The sequence below is a fragment of the Tachysurus fulvidraco genome, chromosome 9, assembly GCF_022655615.1.
Source record: "Tachysurus fulvidraco isolate hzauxx_2018 chromosome 9, HZAU_PFXX_2.0, whole genome shotgun sequence".
Classification (NCBI taxonomy): domain Eukaryota; kingdom Metazoa; phylum Chordata; class Actinopteri; order Siluriformes; family Bagridae; genus Tachysurus; species Tachysurus fulvidraco.
The window spans coordinates 14,630,518-14,641,692 of NC_062526.1; the positions used below are offsets into that span (position 1 = coordinate 14,630,518).

The 11,175-nt window shown below is 35.1% G+C and overlaps 2 protein-coding genes across 3 annotated transcripts; both read left to right on the plus strand.

Moving 5' to 3' along the window:
* The first annotated feature begins 25 nt into the window (after nt 1-25).
* LOC113638366 (chemerin-like receptor 1) lies at nt 26-2,933 on the plus strand. Its single transcript, XM_027139447.2, has 2 exons — nt 26-156; nt 1,286-2,933. The coding sequence occupies exon 2, from the start codon at nt 1,320-1,322 to the stop codon at nt 2,361-2,363; it is 1,044 nt and encodes a 347-aa protein (XP_026995248.2). The 5' UTR covers nt 26-156; nt 1,286-1,319; the 3' UTR covers nt 2,364-2,933.
* A 971-nt stretch (nt 2,934-3,904) lies between these two features.
* On the plus strand, nt 3,905-6,569 carry LOC113638376 (C3a anaphylatoxin chemotactic receptor-like). 2 transcript variants are annotated; one of them, XM_027139491.2, is made up of 3 exons: nt 3,905-4,088; nt 4,528-4,558; nt 4,902-6,569. In XM_027139491.2, exon 3 carries the CDS (start codon nt 4,927-4,929, stop codon nt 5,959-5,961), a length of 1,035 nt encoding a protein of 344 aa, XP_026995292.2. In that variant the 5' UTR covers nt 3,905-4,088; nt 4,528-4,558; nt 4,902-4,926; the 3' UTR covers nt 5,962-6,569. The 2 variants fall into 2 exon arrangements, with proteins under 2 accessions (XP_026995292.2, XP_047674813.1); XM_047818857.1 differs by lacking the exon at nt 4,528-4,558 and having other exon boundaries at nt 3,907-4,088.
* The last annotated feature ends 4,606 nt before the right edge of the window (nt 6,570-11,175 follow it).

An 11,175-nucleotide genomic window follows, 5' to 3' on the forward strand; every position in this document is an offset into this window, starting at 1 on the left:
TTGATGTGGAAAAAAGGGCTGTATCGTGGAAGGCTTTTTTGGGGAAGTCATTTCTTAAGAGGCAGCACCTGACCTTAACTCTCTTTATAAAACTAGCCCACACAATATAGCTGTTAAATTCGTTCATGTCACACACAGTCTGATTTCCTTACAAGGGTAAGTGCTTTTGCAATTCCTCTTTATTTTAGTAAAGGGATTTTAAAAGCACTTACAAGGGTAAGTGCTTTTGCAATTCCTCTTTATTTTAGTAAAGGGATTTTTTCCCCCCCTGAACTATTTACTTTTTTCTCTAACCACTTTAAAAAGTAAAAAATGTTGTATTATAAAATAAAAAAATAACTTTAAACAAGAGCTCATTCACATAACTAACTGTTTATATTTCAAGGTCTTATTCAATGTCCACTATCAGATTGTAAAGGGATTGAATTCAGTTCAGTTCACTTCGGATCAACTGATTAAGACTTTTTTTTTATTCATTTGTGAGACAGTTTGTTCCTGCCAAAAGTCCACAGATAAATGTATTCAGTAAGTCAAATGTGAATTAGGGTAGTAACATTTTTACATATTTATAAGTATTATTATTTACTAATCATATATTATTGGTTTGAACTCAGTAAATAAAGATTATCTTGATAGATGACATTTAAACAGTAGCCATGATTAAACCACTTGGGGGCATGCTGTTATAGGAAATTACTGCACAATTATAGTAGTTACAGTATAGACTGCTGGGAAACGGAGTTGTCATTAAGATGTAAAACCTGATTATTTTCTATTGACAGCATTCCTCTGATGTTAAAACAATCTGTCAAAACCATTTATTATTTATTAAAGAATGACACATCACATATTTGTCCATTAACATTTATATTAATGTGATGGAACATCCATGAAATTTGTTTGGTTTGTTTCTACCTCTTGTTATATCACATCCATTACAACAATCATTTTATCACTGCACTAAAATGTAATGAGACAATAAAAATATAGCATCTCATTTTTCATCCAAATCGCTGTGTACTATAGAAATGATCCAAGAATTAGAAGAATTGTATTAATCCATTTATTTTTTATTATTAGGCTTAGAATATATGAGGTATCTGCCATACAAGTCTCTCTGTTGCTATAGAAACCAAAATGTATTAGAATGAGCATATTAAAATAGAATAATTAAAATAATTGTAAATTGAAATAATTGTTAAATCTGTGATTTTCCAGAATTATTTAAGATCATTTCCTGCTGAAATAAGCACATGAAGCTAAAGCAGTATTCTTGTTTTCACAGGGGAAAATTATAGCGGATCTTTTATAATTTCGCCATGGGCACGACAGAGTTTGCATTTGATTACACATCTGCTGACTTTGCAAACTACACGGAATATAATGATACGTATGGCACGGATGAGTCTCACGCTTTACACCACAGTTGCTCTGAAGAGGTTATGTGCATGTTGCTGCTGGTGGTAAATGTGATCATAATCATACTGGGAGTTGTGGGAAATGGTGTGGTCATCTGGATAGCAGGATTTAAGATGAAGAAAACCGTCAACACCACCTGGTACCTCAGCCTGGCCATTTCTGACTTCATATTTTGTGCCACCTTGCCCTTTAACACCTTCTACATAGCCACATCTGAGTGGATCTTCGGACTTTTCATGTGCAGGTTCACCTCCTTCGTGATGTTTCTTAACATGTTCAGTAGCATCTTTCTTCTTGTCATCATCAGTGTGGATCGCTGCATTGCTGTCATGTTCCCTGTTTGGGCACAGAACAAACGTACCATAAGAAAGGCTTCAGTGATAGTCTTTCTCGCATGGGTTTTAGCAGTCTCTCTGAGTATCCCATCTACCATTTTCCGTGAAATAAAGCACCATCTGGGCAGAACCCGATGTCACAATAATTACAATATCCAGGACATCCACTCGTATATAGCCATCTGTCGGTTTATTTTTGGTTTTCTTATACCTTTTCTGGTTATTATTGCCTGCTACTCAGTCATCATCTGCAAACTGAGAAGCAACCAGATGGCAAAGTCCACAAAGCCATTCAAGATCATGACGGCTCTCATTGGGACTTTCTTTCTCTGCTGGCTGCCGTACCACACATTCGTGCTGGCTGAACTGACCCAGACCCTCTCTAATGACATTATTGTCCTTGGGCTCAAGATTGGGACGTCAGTCGCTTCAGCTAACAGCTTCCTCAACCCGATTCTTTACGTCTTCATGGGCAATGATTTCAGACAGAAGTTTAAGAACTCCATCCTTTCTAAGATCGAGAACGCGATTGGAGAGGAAGGACGAACTATGAGTCGCTACTTATCCCGGTCCAGTTCTGTGGATGCCAGAGCATCGACTCACATGTGATTTACCCTGAACTTTAAAAACCATGTGTTCATGTATACATACTGTATTTCAATCACTCATGTTCTGGAGGGAAATATATACCTTTGAATAATCCAAAGTGATTCAATTCAATTAAATTTTAATTGTATGGCACTTATATATATATATAAGACACAGTAACCCATCCTCCTCTGGTGACACTCCAGATAAAGGGATTATGGAATGTAGGTGGTTGAAATGATTATGATCTATTAAACTACAGGAGGTGTTTACTTATCTGTCAAAAAAATGGCACTTTATGAATGCAAACAGACCTGCTATCATGGAAACCGAATATTCTTGGCATAGATTTAAGGGCATTTCTGTACACAGTTTAGAATTAAAGATGAAACAATTACCCTAGCAGGTATTTTGAGGAGTACATGTCAGAATGAAATAATCTGTTAATCTTGTAACTTCATTTGTACTTCTTCTTTTTTTTAATTGTCTAATGGTTTATGAATCATTTTACTAATATGTTTTTGGTATTGTCCATGGCAAAATGTAAAAAATAATATAGGTCACAAAAAAGAAATGAGTTTTCAGGTCTTATTCAAATGTTTTATTATCATCATTTTCATTATGATTCTTCTTATTATTAATACCATTCTTAAACAAAGGTTACTTTAGATTTCTTAGTCATAAACGATTACACAATTCTAGAAATAGTTCTACGATGCTGCTCCAATCTAATGCTGCTCTCTTGATGGACTGTAAAATAAGAGACAAATAAGAGTCAATATGTTTTGATTGTTTTATTACAAGACCTTGTAATCAATATGCAATGAGAATTCTGTTCAGCTCTAAATACATGACAGTAGAACCAAACAGGAAACATAGTACATAATTTCTCAAAATTCAAAACAATGCATTTGGAGACAGGAGCTAACCATATCTAGCTTAAGCACTGCATTAGCCATAGCATTAGATCAATTAAGCACTGCATTGTGTGGCGCTTTTGCACTACAAGCTTTCTGTTTTTAGTTCTGAATGATACAGCTTTTCAAAAAAAAACAGGGTGTCAGGTTTGGTGTTCAAAAGCACAGCATGAACCAAGCAGAGCATGATGGAACTGAAATGCTGTGTGTGTGTGTGTGTGTGTGTGTGTGTGTGTGTGTGTGTGTGTGTGTGTGTGTGTGTGTGTGTGTGTGTGTTTGCTTTAGCCACCTATCTAATGTCACAAGAAGTTATCAGTGTACACAGTAAACAGTACAAGTATGATGTTCTTTGCATTTCACTTGAATTCTAAATATTATTTAGACTCAATTCACATACTCCTGTATGGTTATGTGTGCGTTTTTGAGAGAGAGAGAGAGAGTGTGTGTGTGTGTGTGTGTGTGTGTGTGTGTGTGTGTGTGTGTGTGTGTGTGTGTGTGTGTGTGTGTGTGTGTGTGTGTGTGTGTGTGTGTGAGAGTGTGTGTGTGTGTGTGTGTGTGTGTGTGTGTGTGTGTGTGTGTGTGTGTGTGTGTGTGTGTGTGTGTGTGTGTGTGTGTGACCCCCTGTTCTGCAACCATGGTGGCTTGTTGCTTAATGTGTGCAAGGGGGTGGGGAAGCGAAAAAAAAAAAAAAAATCAACATTTGTTTTCTTAGAACTGTGTCTTCCTTCAAGGGAGAGCTGAAAAAACAGGTAGTTGTTTAAAACCCTTGACTGACAAAGAAGTAGCCTCTAAGTTCTAAAAAAACTGTTCTGAAGAAGGAATTTGACAGGTGAGTTACTACTTATTATAAAGAAAATAGAAGTCAGAGAGTGCACTTGATACGACTGAAGTTTATCATGTTGGATGTTTGCCATTTTTAACCCTCCCTTAGAACAGCTGAATTCAGTTGTGAGAATTTTCTTATGAATTTTTCCAATGACTTGTGAGCATTGATAATGAAAGATAAAGCATTGCATATGAAATGTAGCAGTTCGTATGCATTGCTTTATCTTTCATTTTCAACTCTCTCTACATGAAGCATTTCATACAGTATATGTAGAAAGAAAGAAAGAAAGAAAGAAAGAAAGAAAGAAAGAAAGAAAGAAGCATACCCTGTAAAATAATTCACAAATGTATTTAAATGGGCAAAGATAAATACATAAAAAATATATATTGTGTATTTATAAGATCCTTTTTTTTCTTTTTTATTTCCACCTTATTTCCAACAGAAATCTGGATTTATCCACAAATTGGATAATTGTAAGTCTTTGGATAAGGGTGTCTGCCCTATATTTTATATTTGTGGTTCTCGATAGCAAGTAAGTCAAAGAAAGGAAGTAGAGTTGGGTTTTATAGACACAGTAATAAACAGCATTAAAGGTTAAAGGGCCTTGCTCAAGGGCCCAGCAGTGGCAGCTTTTAGTTGTGCTGGGATTTGAACTCAACAACAACCTTTTAATCAGTAGTCCAGAGATAATCTAAAACAAAACACTTTATCTAAAGGATCACTGTATGACCTCTCTCTGCAATATCTAGTCTTTTTTCCAAGCAAAACATCTATTTATTTATCTTCAGCTATTTTGTTTCTGTCTCCATTTTACAGCTTCAAACAGCATCACAACAAGGCCATGTCTTCATCTGAATTAGATGAATATTATGAAGAAGTTGTAGATCAACTCAATTGTAATGCTTCATTCTGTCCACCAGACCCATCAGAAGCATCACCGGTGGCTCCGGGATATTGTACAGATGTAACGTGTGCTTTATTGGCTGTTGCAAATGTCATAATTGTGCTTCTTGGTATTGCTGGAAATGGTTTGGTGATCTGGATCGCAGGGTTTAAGATTAAGAAAACAGTCAATGCTGTCTGGTACCTCAGCCTGGCTGTGTCCGACTTCCTCTTCTGTGCCTTCCTGCCTTTGTCTGTTGTCTATATTATTAGAGGAGAATGGGAATTTGGGAGCTTCATGTGCAAGTTTGCGTCCTTCATCTTGACCCTCAATATGTTTAGCAGCATCTTCCTTCTCCTCATCATCAGCGTGGATCGTTGTGTTTTAGTGATGTTTCCTGTATGGGCGCAAAACATGCGCAACCTACGCAGGGCCTTGGTAATGGTTTTGCTAGCCTGGATTGGCTCAGCGTTGCTGAGTCTTCCGATGGCCATTTTCCAACAATTAGATAAAAAGCACAAGAAATGTTTCAGTAACTACCAGAAGGACGAAGAACACATCGCTGTAACGATATGTCGATTCATTTTTGGTTTTGTGATCCCCTTTCTGTTTATCATAACCTGTTATTTCTTCATTATCCGGAAGCTGAGAAGTAATCAGATGGCGAGGTCCAAAAAACCGTTTAAGGTCATGACAACACTGATAGTGGCTTTTTTCATATGCTGGATGCCGTATCACATTTTTAAATTATTAGAATTAAACGTAGATTATGAACATGTCATACCTACTGGGCAAAAATTTGGAATCACTCTTGCCAGCGCCAACAGCTTTATGAACCCTTTGCTTTATGCTTTCATGGGAAAGGACTTTAAAAGAAAATGTTATGCAATTCTCTCCAAGATTGAGAGCACATTTGAGGAAGAAACCCGGAGTACACACCGAGGGACGTCTATTACTTACCCAGGAGACAGCAAACTTTTGACTACTGTTTAAAGCGAATCCTACATTAGCAAAAACAGTGAACTAGAGAAATGCAAATATTTCATATTTCAATAATCTGTGCTAATAGTCGACTCAGTGCACAATAATCTCTGCTTATAATAGTGTACTGTATGTTGAAGAAAAACATTTAGACAGAAGTATTACATTTACTTCATGATATGAATTTATGTACTTTTTATTTTTTTTTAAAGAAATGAATTTTAAAAATAGAAAAAAGAGAAGGTTATGGTAAGAAATTTATCACAGTTCTGTAAATGGGAAAAAAACATTTGATTGTTAGCAAATTGTTCATCTACACAAACAATAAATCACTTTAGATTATTTTTTAATAACATGACATTGATTCCTTATTCAACTGTAACTGGTTTCTGCAGAAAAGTTCATGAAATGATTTCAGTGTATTTATTTTCACCTTTTTCATCTTCTTTCTGAACCTTGTTATTATAGTGTTTAGTTTTATTTATTTTTTTATTTATTCTGTCATTTTCTTTTACTAATGTATAATTCAGTGCTGTTTTTTAAATCATGTTAAAATGAATATAATTTGTATGTTGTTTTTTATTTCATACCTTTAATTCTACATTAAAACATTAATCCTGTTTCACTGTGGTATTATTTTGCTGTGATTAAGCATATGTCAGATTTCTAACACACAAAACACTTTACAGCTTCAATTTTGGTGCTAAAACGACTGGATAACGATAGTAATTCTATAAAGAGAATACATTTAGTTTGCCATCTTTCAGTCAGGGAAAAAACTAATACCATCAGTCATGAATCCTTTATCCAAATAAACAAACAAATGAACAAACAAACAAATAATTTTTTTTTAAAAATCACAGACTCTCCCCTTCTCCAGATTGGCTTGTGTGCCTAAAATTTGGATGTGTGACATGCCTTTGATGCAATAATATGTTCTAATATTATTATTCTTTTTCTTCTTACAGGAGTAATAAATCTTATCAGGATATCCTGTTATAGGAAATTAATCATCTTTGTATTTTCTAATAATAACATGCACTGCACAGTTCAATTCTTTACTTAGGTGGAACTGGTTTCTGCAAAAAAGCTCTGATGAAATCATCTCAATTGACAAAAAGAAAATATTGCAAAAATCAGACTCTCTCGTGTCAGTCATTCAATAATTCTTTTTGTACCTAAAGTTGGTGTATAGATGTTTAACATGCCTGAGATTCAATAAATATATTGTAAAAACAACTTATTATTATTCTTGGGGCTTCATTACACTAATGCAGCTACAGTATGTAAAAAGTATGTATGATAAAACTGCCAAACATTCAGAAATGTAGGTTTTATTTTTCTTCATGGCTTTGTCGTGTGTTTATTGTAATACATATTCCATATACTGTATGCACTTTTATATCATATAATAAACACTGTATTTTAGCCTATAGTCATGCCAGTAAAGAGCATGATCGCATTTAGAGCTGTTTATTATCAAGGACCTGTACTGTCTCAATCAGGCAAGTACAAAAATAGTAGTACATATATATATTTTTTTTTACACTTTTCAAGGAAAGGGAAGCCAGGTCTGTCCACAGTGACAGTGTACAGTGAAAGAAAGAAAAAAACCACACTTGTAGTCATCATAATTTGTTTGCAGTAATTTACATTCAATCGATTGAAAATACATTCGACTCGACTGGGATTCTGAAGATCTGTCGGAAAAAATAGGAGTGAAAACTCTCTTAAGAGGACTCTTTTGACCTCAGCTTACACATATAAATAATGCCTTACAAAGTATGTGTGCCAGAAACAATGTTAAGGAGATTAAAGAGGCCATGTATTATTATATATATCGTTTTATATCTTTTTTCTCTTGATCTTGGCATAAGAACAATTAATTGTACAAATGTTTAAGTTTAGATTGTTTTCGGGTATTCAGGTTCCACACACACGTAACCAAGCTAAAGGGCTAAAATGGCTGGAACAAGCCAACAAAAAGGGCTAAAATGGCTGGAACAAGCCAACAAGCCAAATAGTACATCTGGAACAATGAACTGGCCTAAAAGGATTGGCGATAAAAATAAAGAGAAAAGATCAAAACTCAGAGACTTGTTCCAACATTCATCAAACACACACAGATTTTAGAAATTTGAACTGAATTTTTATCTTTGTGTGAAAGTGCTGCAAGGTTCGAGTACTAAACTGAACAAGCTCCATGGTCTACAACAGATTGTGTAGCAGAAATTCAGCAAAAGGTGGCAAATTCTTAAACATATAAAACTCTAAAGCTCCAGGAACTAAACCACTTGTTAAACTCACTGCAACAGAGGCAACAATAGGACTGATTAATCAATTTGTTTAGTAAAGTTAGTATGGAACAGTGTGTAAATGTTACCAGTTTTAAAAGCTTCAACACTTTTTGTTACACACATTTGCATGTATATAAATGTTGATAAAGTACCATGTGCATTCTCAGTTCAGCTGATTTACATTTAAAGCTACTGACAAAACTCTAAAAGTTCAAATGACAACTACATTGTGAAAAGGTGCCTCCTAAATATTAGCAGCCACTGCTGCTAGCACAGAAACACACAAAATCTTACTCCTTTAATAAGGCACCATCACTTTGGTCTTATTTAAAAGTCTTTTAATTTTCTTTTTTAAATTTAATTTTCTTCATTTGTTTTGGATTCCTTTCTTTCAAGTCATTAATATAAAATACAGATTTGGATATGAAATAGGAAATAAGTTGCACAAAATGTTCATTACATCTGTGTAACTTTGAAAGAAATTTGATTCAAACTTGTCAGTACATTTGAAATATAAATGCAAAGTATCACATTAGTGATGACTATGAATTGAAATCAATCAAAAACGGTTCACATTTGTGAGTCTTATCACATTAGTACGTATTCACTTTGTTAAATGAGGCCTATAATGTCAAAGGCACACAGTGTCATGGTAACAGTGAGATAAAGAATGGGTTGTTAGTGTGACAGAGTTGTATAATGGAAACACAAATCAAAATAAGGCAGGAAAAAAAATCGGTGATTAATCTTAGGAGTCATGCAGCTGTTAATGAATCACTTTTTGAATATCCAAGTGCGTAGTTTCTCTGTAGTCTGAAGAAGACAGCATTTGCACAGCATCTCAGGCTGTTTTCTTTGCTTTTGTAAAGTCTTTTCTTTCCAAAGTAAAAAAAAAACTTCACACTTAACAATATTGTTAAAATTAAAGTCTTGCAATGTGTTATCACCGAGTGAGAGTCAGAAAGAGATGTCCAGAAATAGAAAGCAGAAAGGAAGTTGAGTTCATAGGAAGTCAGCAGCATTTGTTTTAAACCTTCTGCTATGTCTGTATACAAGATCCTTTTTCTACACCTTTAGTTCATTGCATTTTTTAAAACATAAACACAAGAAACACTGTTAAAATACAGAAATGTGGTATGGTAGGCTCCAAAATGCTGGAAATTGTTTTGTGGCCATGAACGAATGAGCTGATAAGTGAAGCCTAAAGTGAGATATGATCATTTTACTTTTACTGGCAGCATTGCCACTGGTGCTGAAACAGATACATCGTCACATCCTTCCACTAAATTCAGAGAAAGTATTCAAGTTAAAAATAAAATTCTTAGCCGATTCTTAGACAATGAACATTATGGAAACAACAAACTGATTATATCCATGTTTAACTTTTATGTAGGTTTGTTTGCCTTACTCATACAATCTTTTTTCAAACCTTAAAATGCTCAAAATTCCTGCTCGTTACGTGTCTTTTTTCTCTTTGATTAATTATTTCTTTTTATATTGTTTATAAAATCGAACAAGTCCACAAGTCCATCAGCTCCACACTTCGTTACATGACCTAGTAGCATAAAGTGATCAATACAGCATGTCTTTGTGACTTCAAAGTAAAATAACACACACACAGTGCGGAGACAACACGTTAAAAAACTAGTGCTTAACCCACTACAGCCCTCATAGTAAGTTGCCTAGCGTCATCAGATTGTCTCGCCTTCCATGTCACGTGACCTTCAGGAACCTTTCTTCCTTCAGTATCTGCTAAATCAAAGTGCTGGCTTAGTGTTCTTAAGGTTCCTCCCTAAAGGTCTTTTTTGGTTGCATAACAAAAAACTAAGGAATCCAGTTTTTTTTTCGCTCAGGAAGAAAGAAAGAATCTACATAAACAAAAACAACCAGATGAGGAAAGAGTGTGAGCTGGTATCATCTGGGTCTATAATCATCTGGAACCCTTGAAAGGTTCCTTAGTTTGAGTGCAAGGTCTTTTTGTGCCATGACGCACAGAAGCCGATCCTCTGAAACCTTAAGGCCAAGGAAGACAACCATGCGCTTTAGCTGGCTGAATAGGTCCTGCTTCAGCTCCTCAAAGTGCACCAGGTGCACATTTTTACCGTACTGGAGCCAGTCGAGGGTGTGTGATGCCCACCACGGTGCATAGATCTTTACAAATTCAGGCCATTCTAAACACAGTGAGAAAGGAGAGGAAAAAAAAGAAGAAATTGATAATGGGGTAGAGAAAAGAACTAAAATGTCTACTACAATAACAGAAAAAATACACAGACTACAAAAATAATACATCCAAAACTTGAGCAGAGTAGAATAGCGTAAACCCACATATGATTATATTCAAAATAATTTTCACTTGATAACTTGTGGAGTTCTGGGGTCCACGTGTGACAGTGTAGACATTTCCCTGGTAACAAAGTGAGTTACTTTAGTGTGAAAGAAGTTAAAAAAGTTATAAAATGCAACTTTAAAAATAATAGTTTATTTGTGCCACACTGTTCTCTAATGTTCTTTAATGTAATAAGTGCTTTGATTATTAGAAACCATGCTAGCAGAAGAGTGGTTTTTAACATCCCTTCAGATTTTAATACATCGGAAAGAAATGTGATTTGTGAATATTTCTCTAATTTTGATCTCCACCTTTGGTACAGATAAACGCATTGTGTACAGCCCTAGCCTGGATTGTAATGAGTGTGTGAAGGATTTTTTTGAATATCCTGTGATGAACTGGCAAGCAAAAAACGGTGACTGAAGCTGAATGAATGAATAAATGATGCAGTAAAAACAAATAAACAACTGTGTTTTACAAACTTGCACGCTTCTTGCCTCATATAGTAGCACGCAGCTGGCGTGATGCTTTAGCAATAATGCTGGCTGATGCTTTAGCACTTTTTCTTTTACACGATTATACTGAGACAGATGTGAATAGCTC

Excerpts from the sequence above, each read along its gene's own strand:
- LOC113638366 (XM_027139447.2), top strand. The coding sequence starts at position 1,320 with ATGGGCACGACAGAGTTTGCATTTGATTACACATCTGCTGACTTTGCA.
- LOC113638376 (XM_027139491.2), top strand. The coding sequence starts at position 4,927 with ATGTCTTCATCTGAATTAGATGAATATTATGAAGAAGTTGTAGATCAA.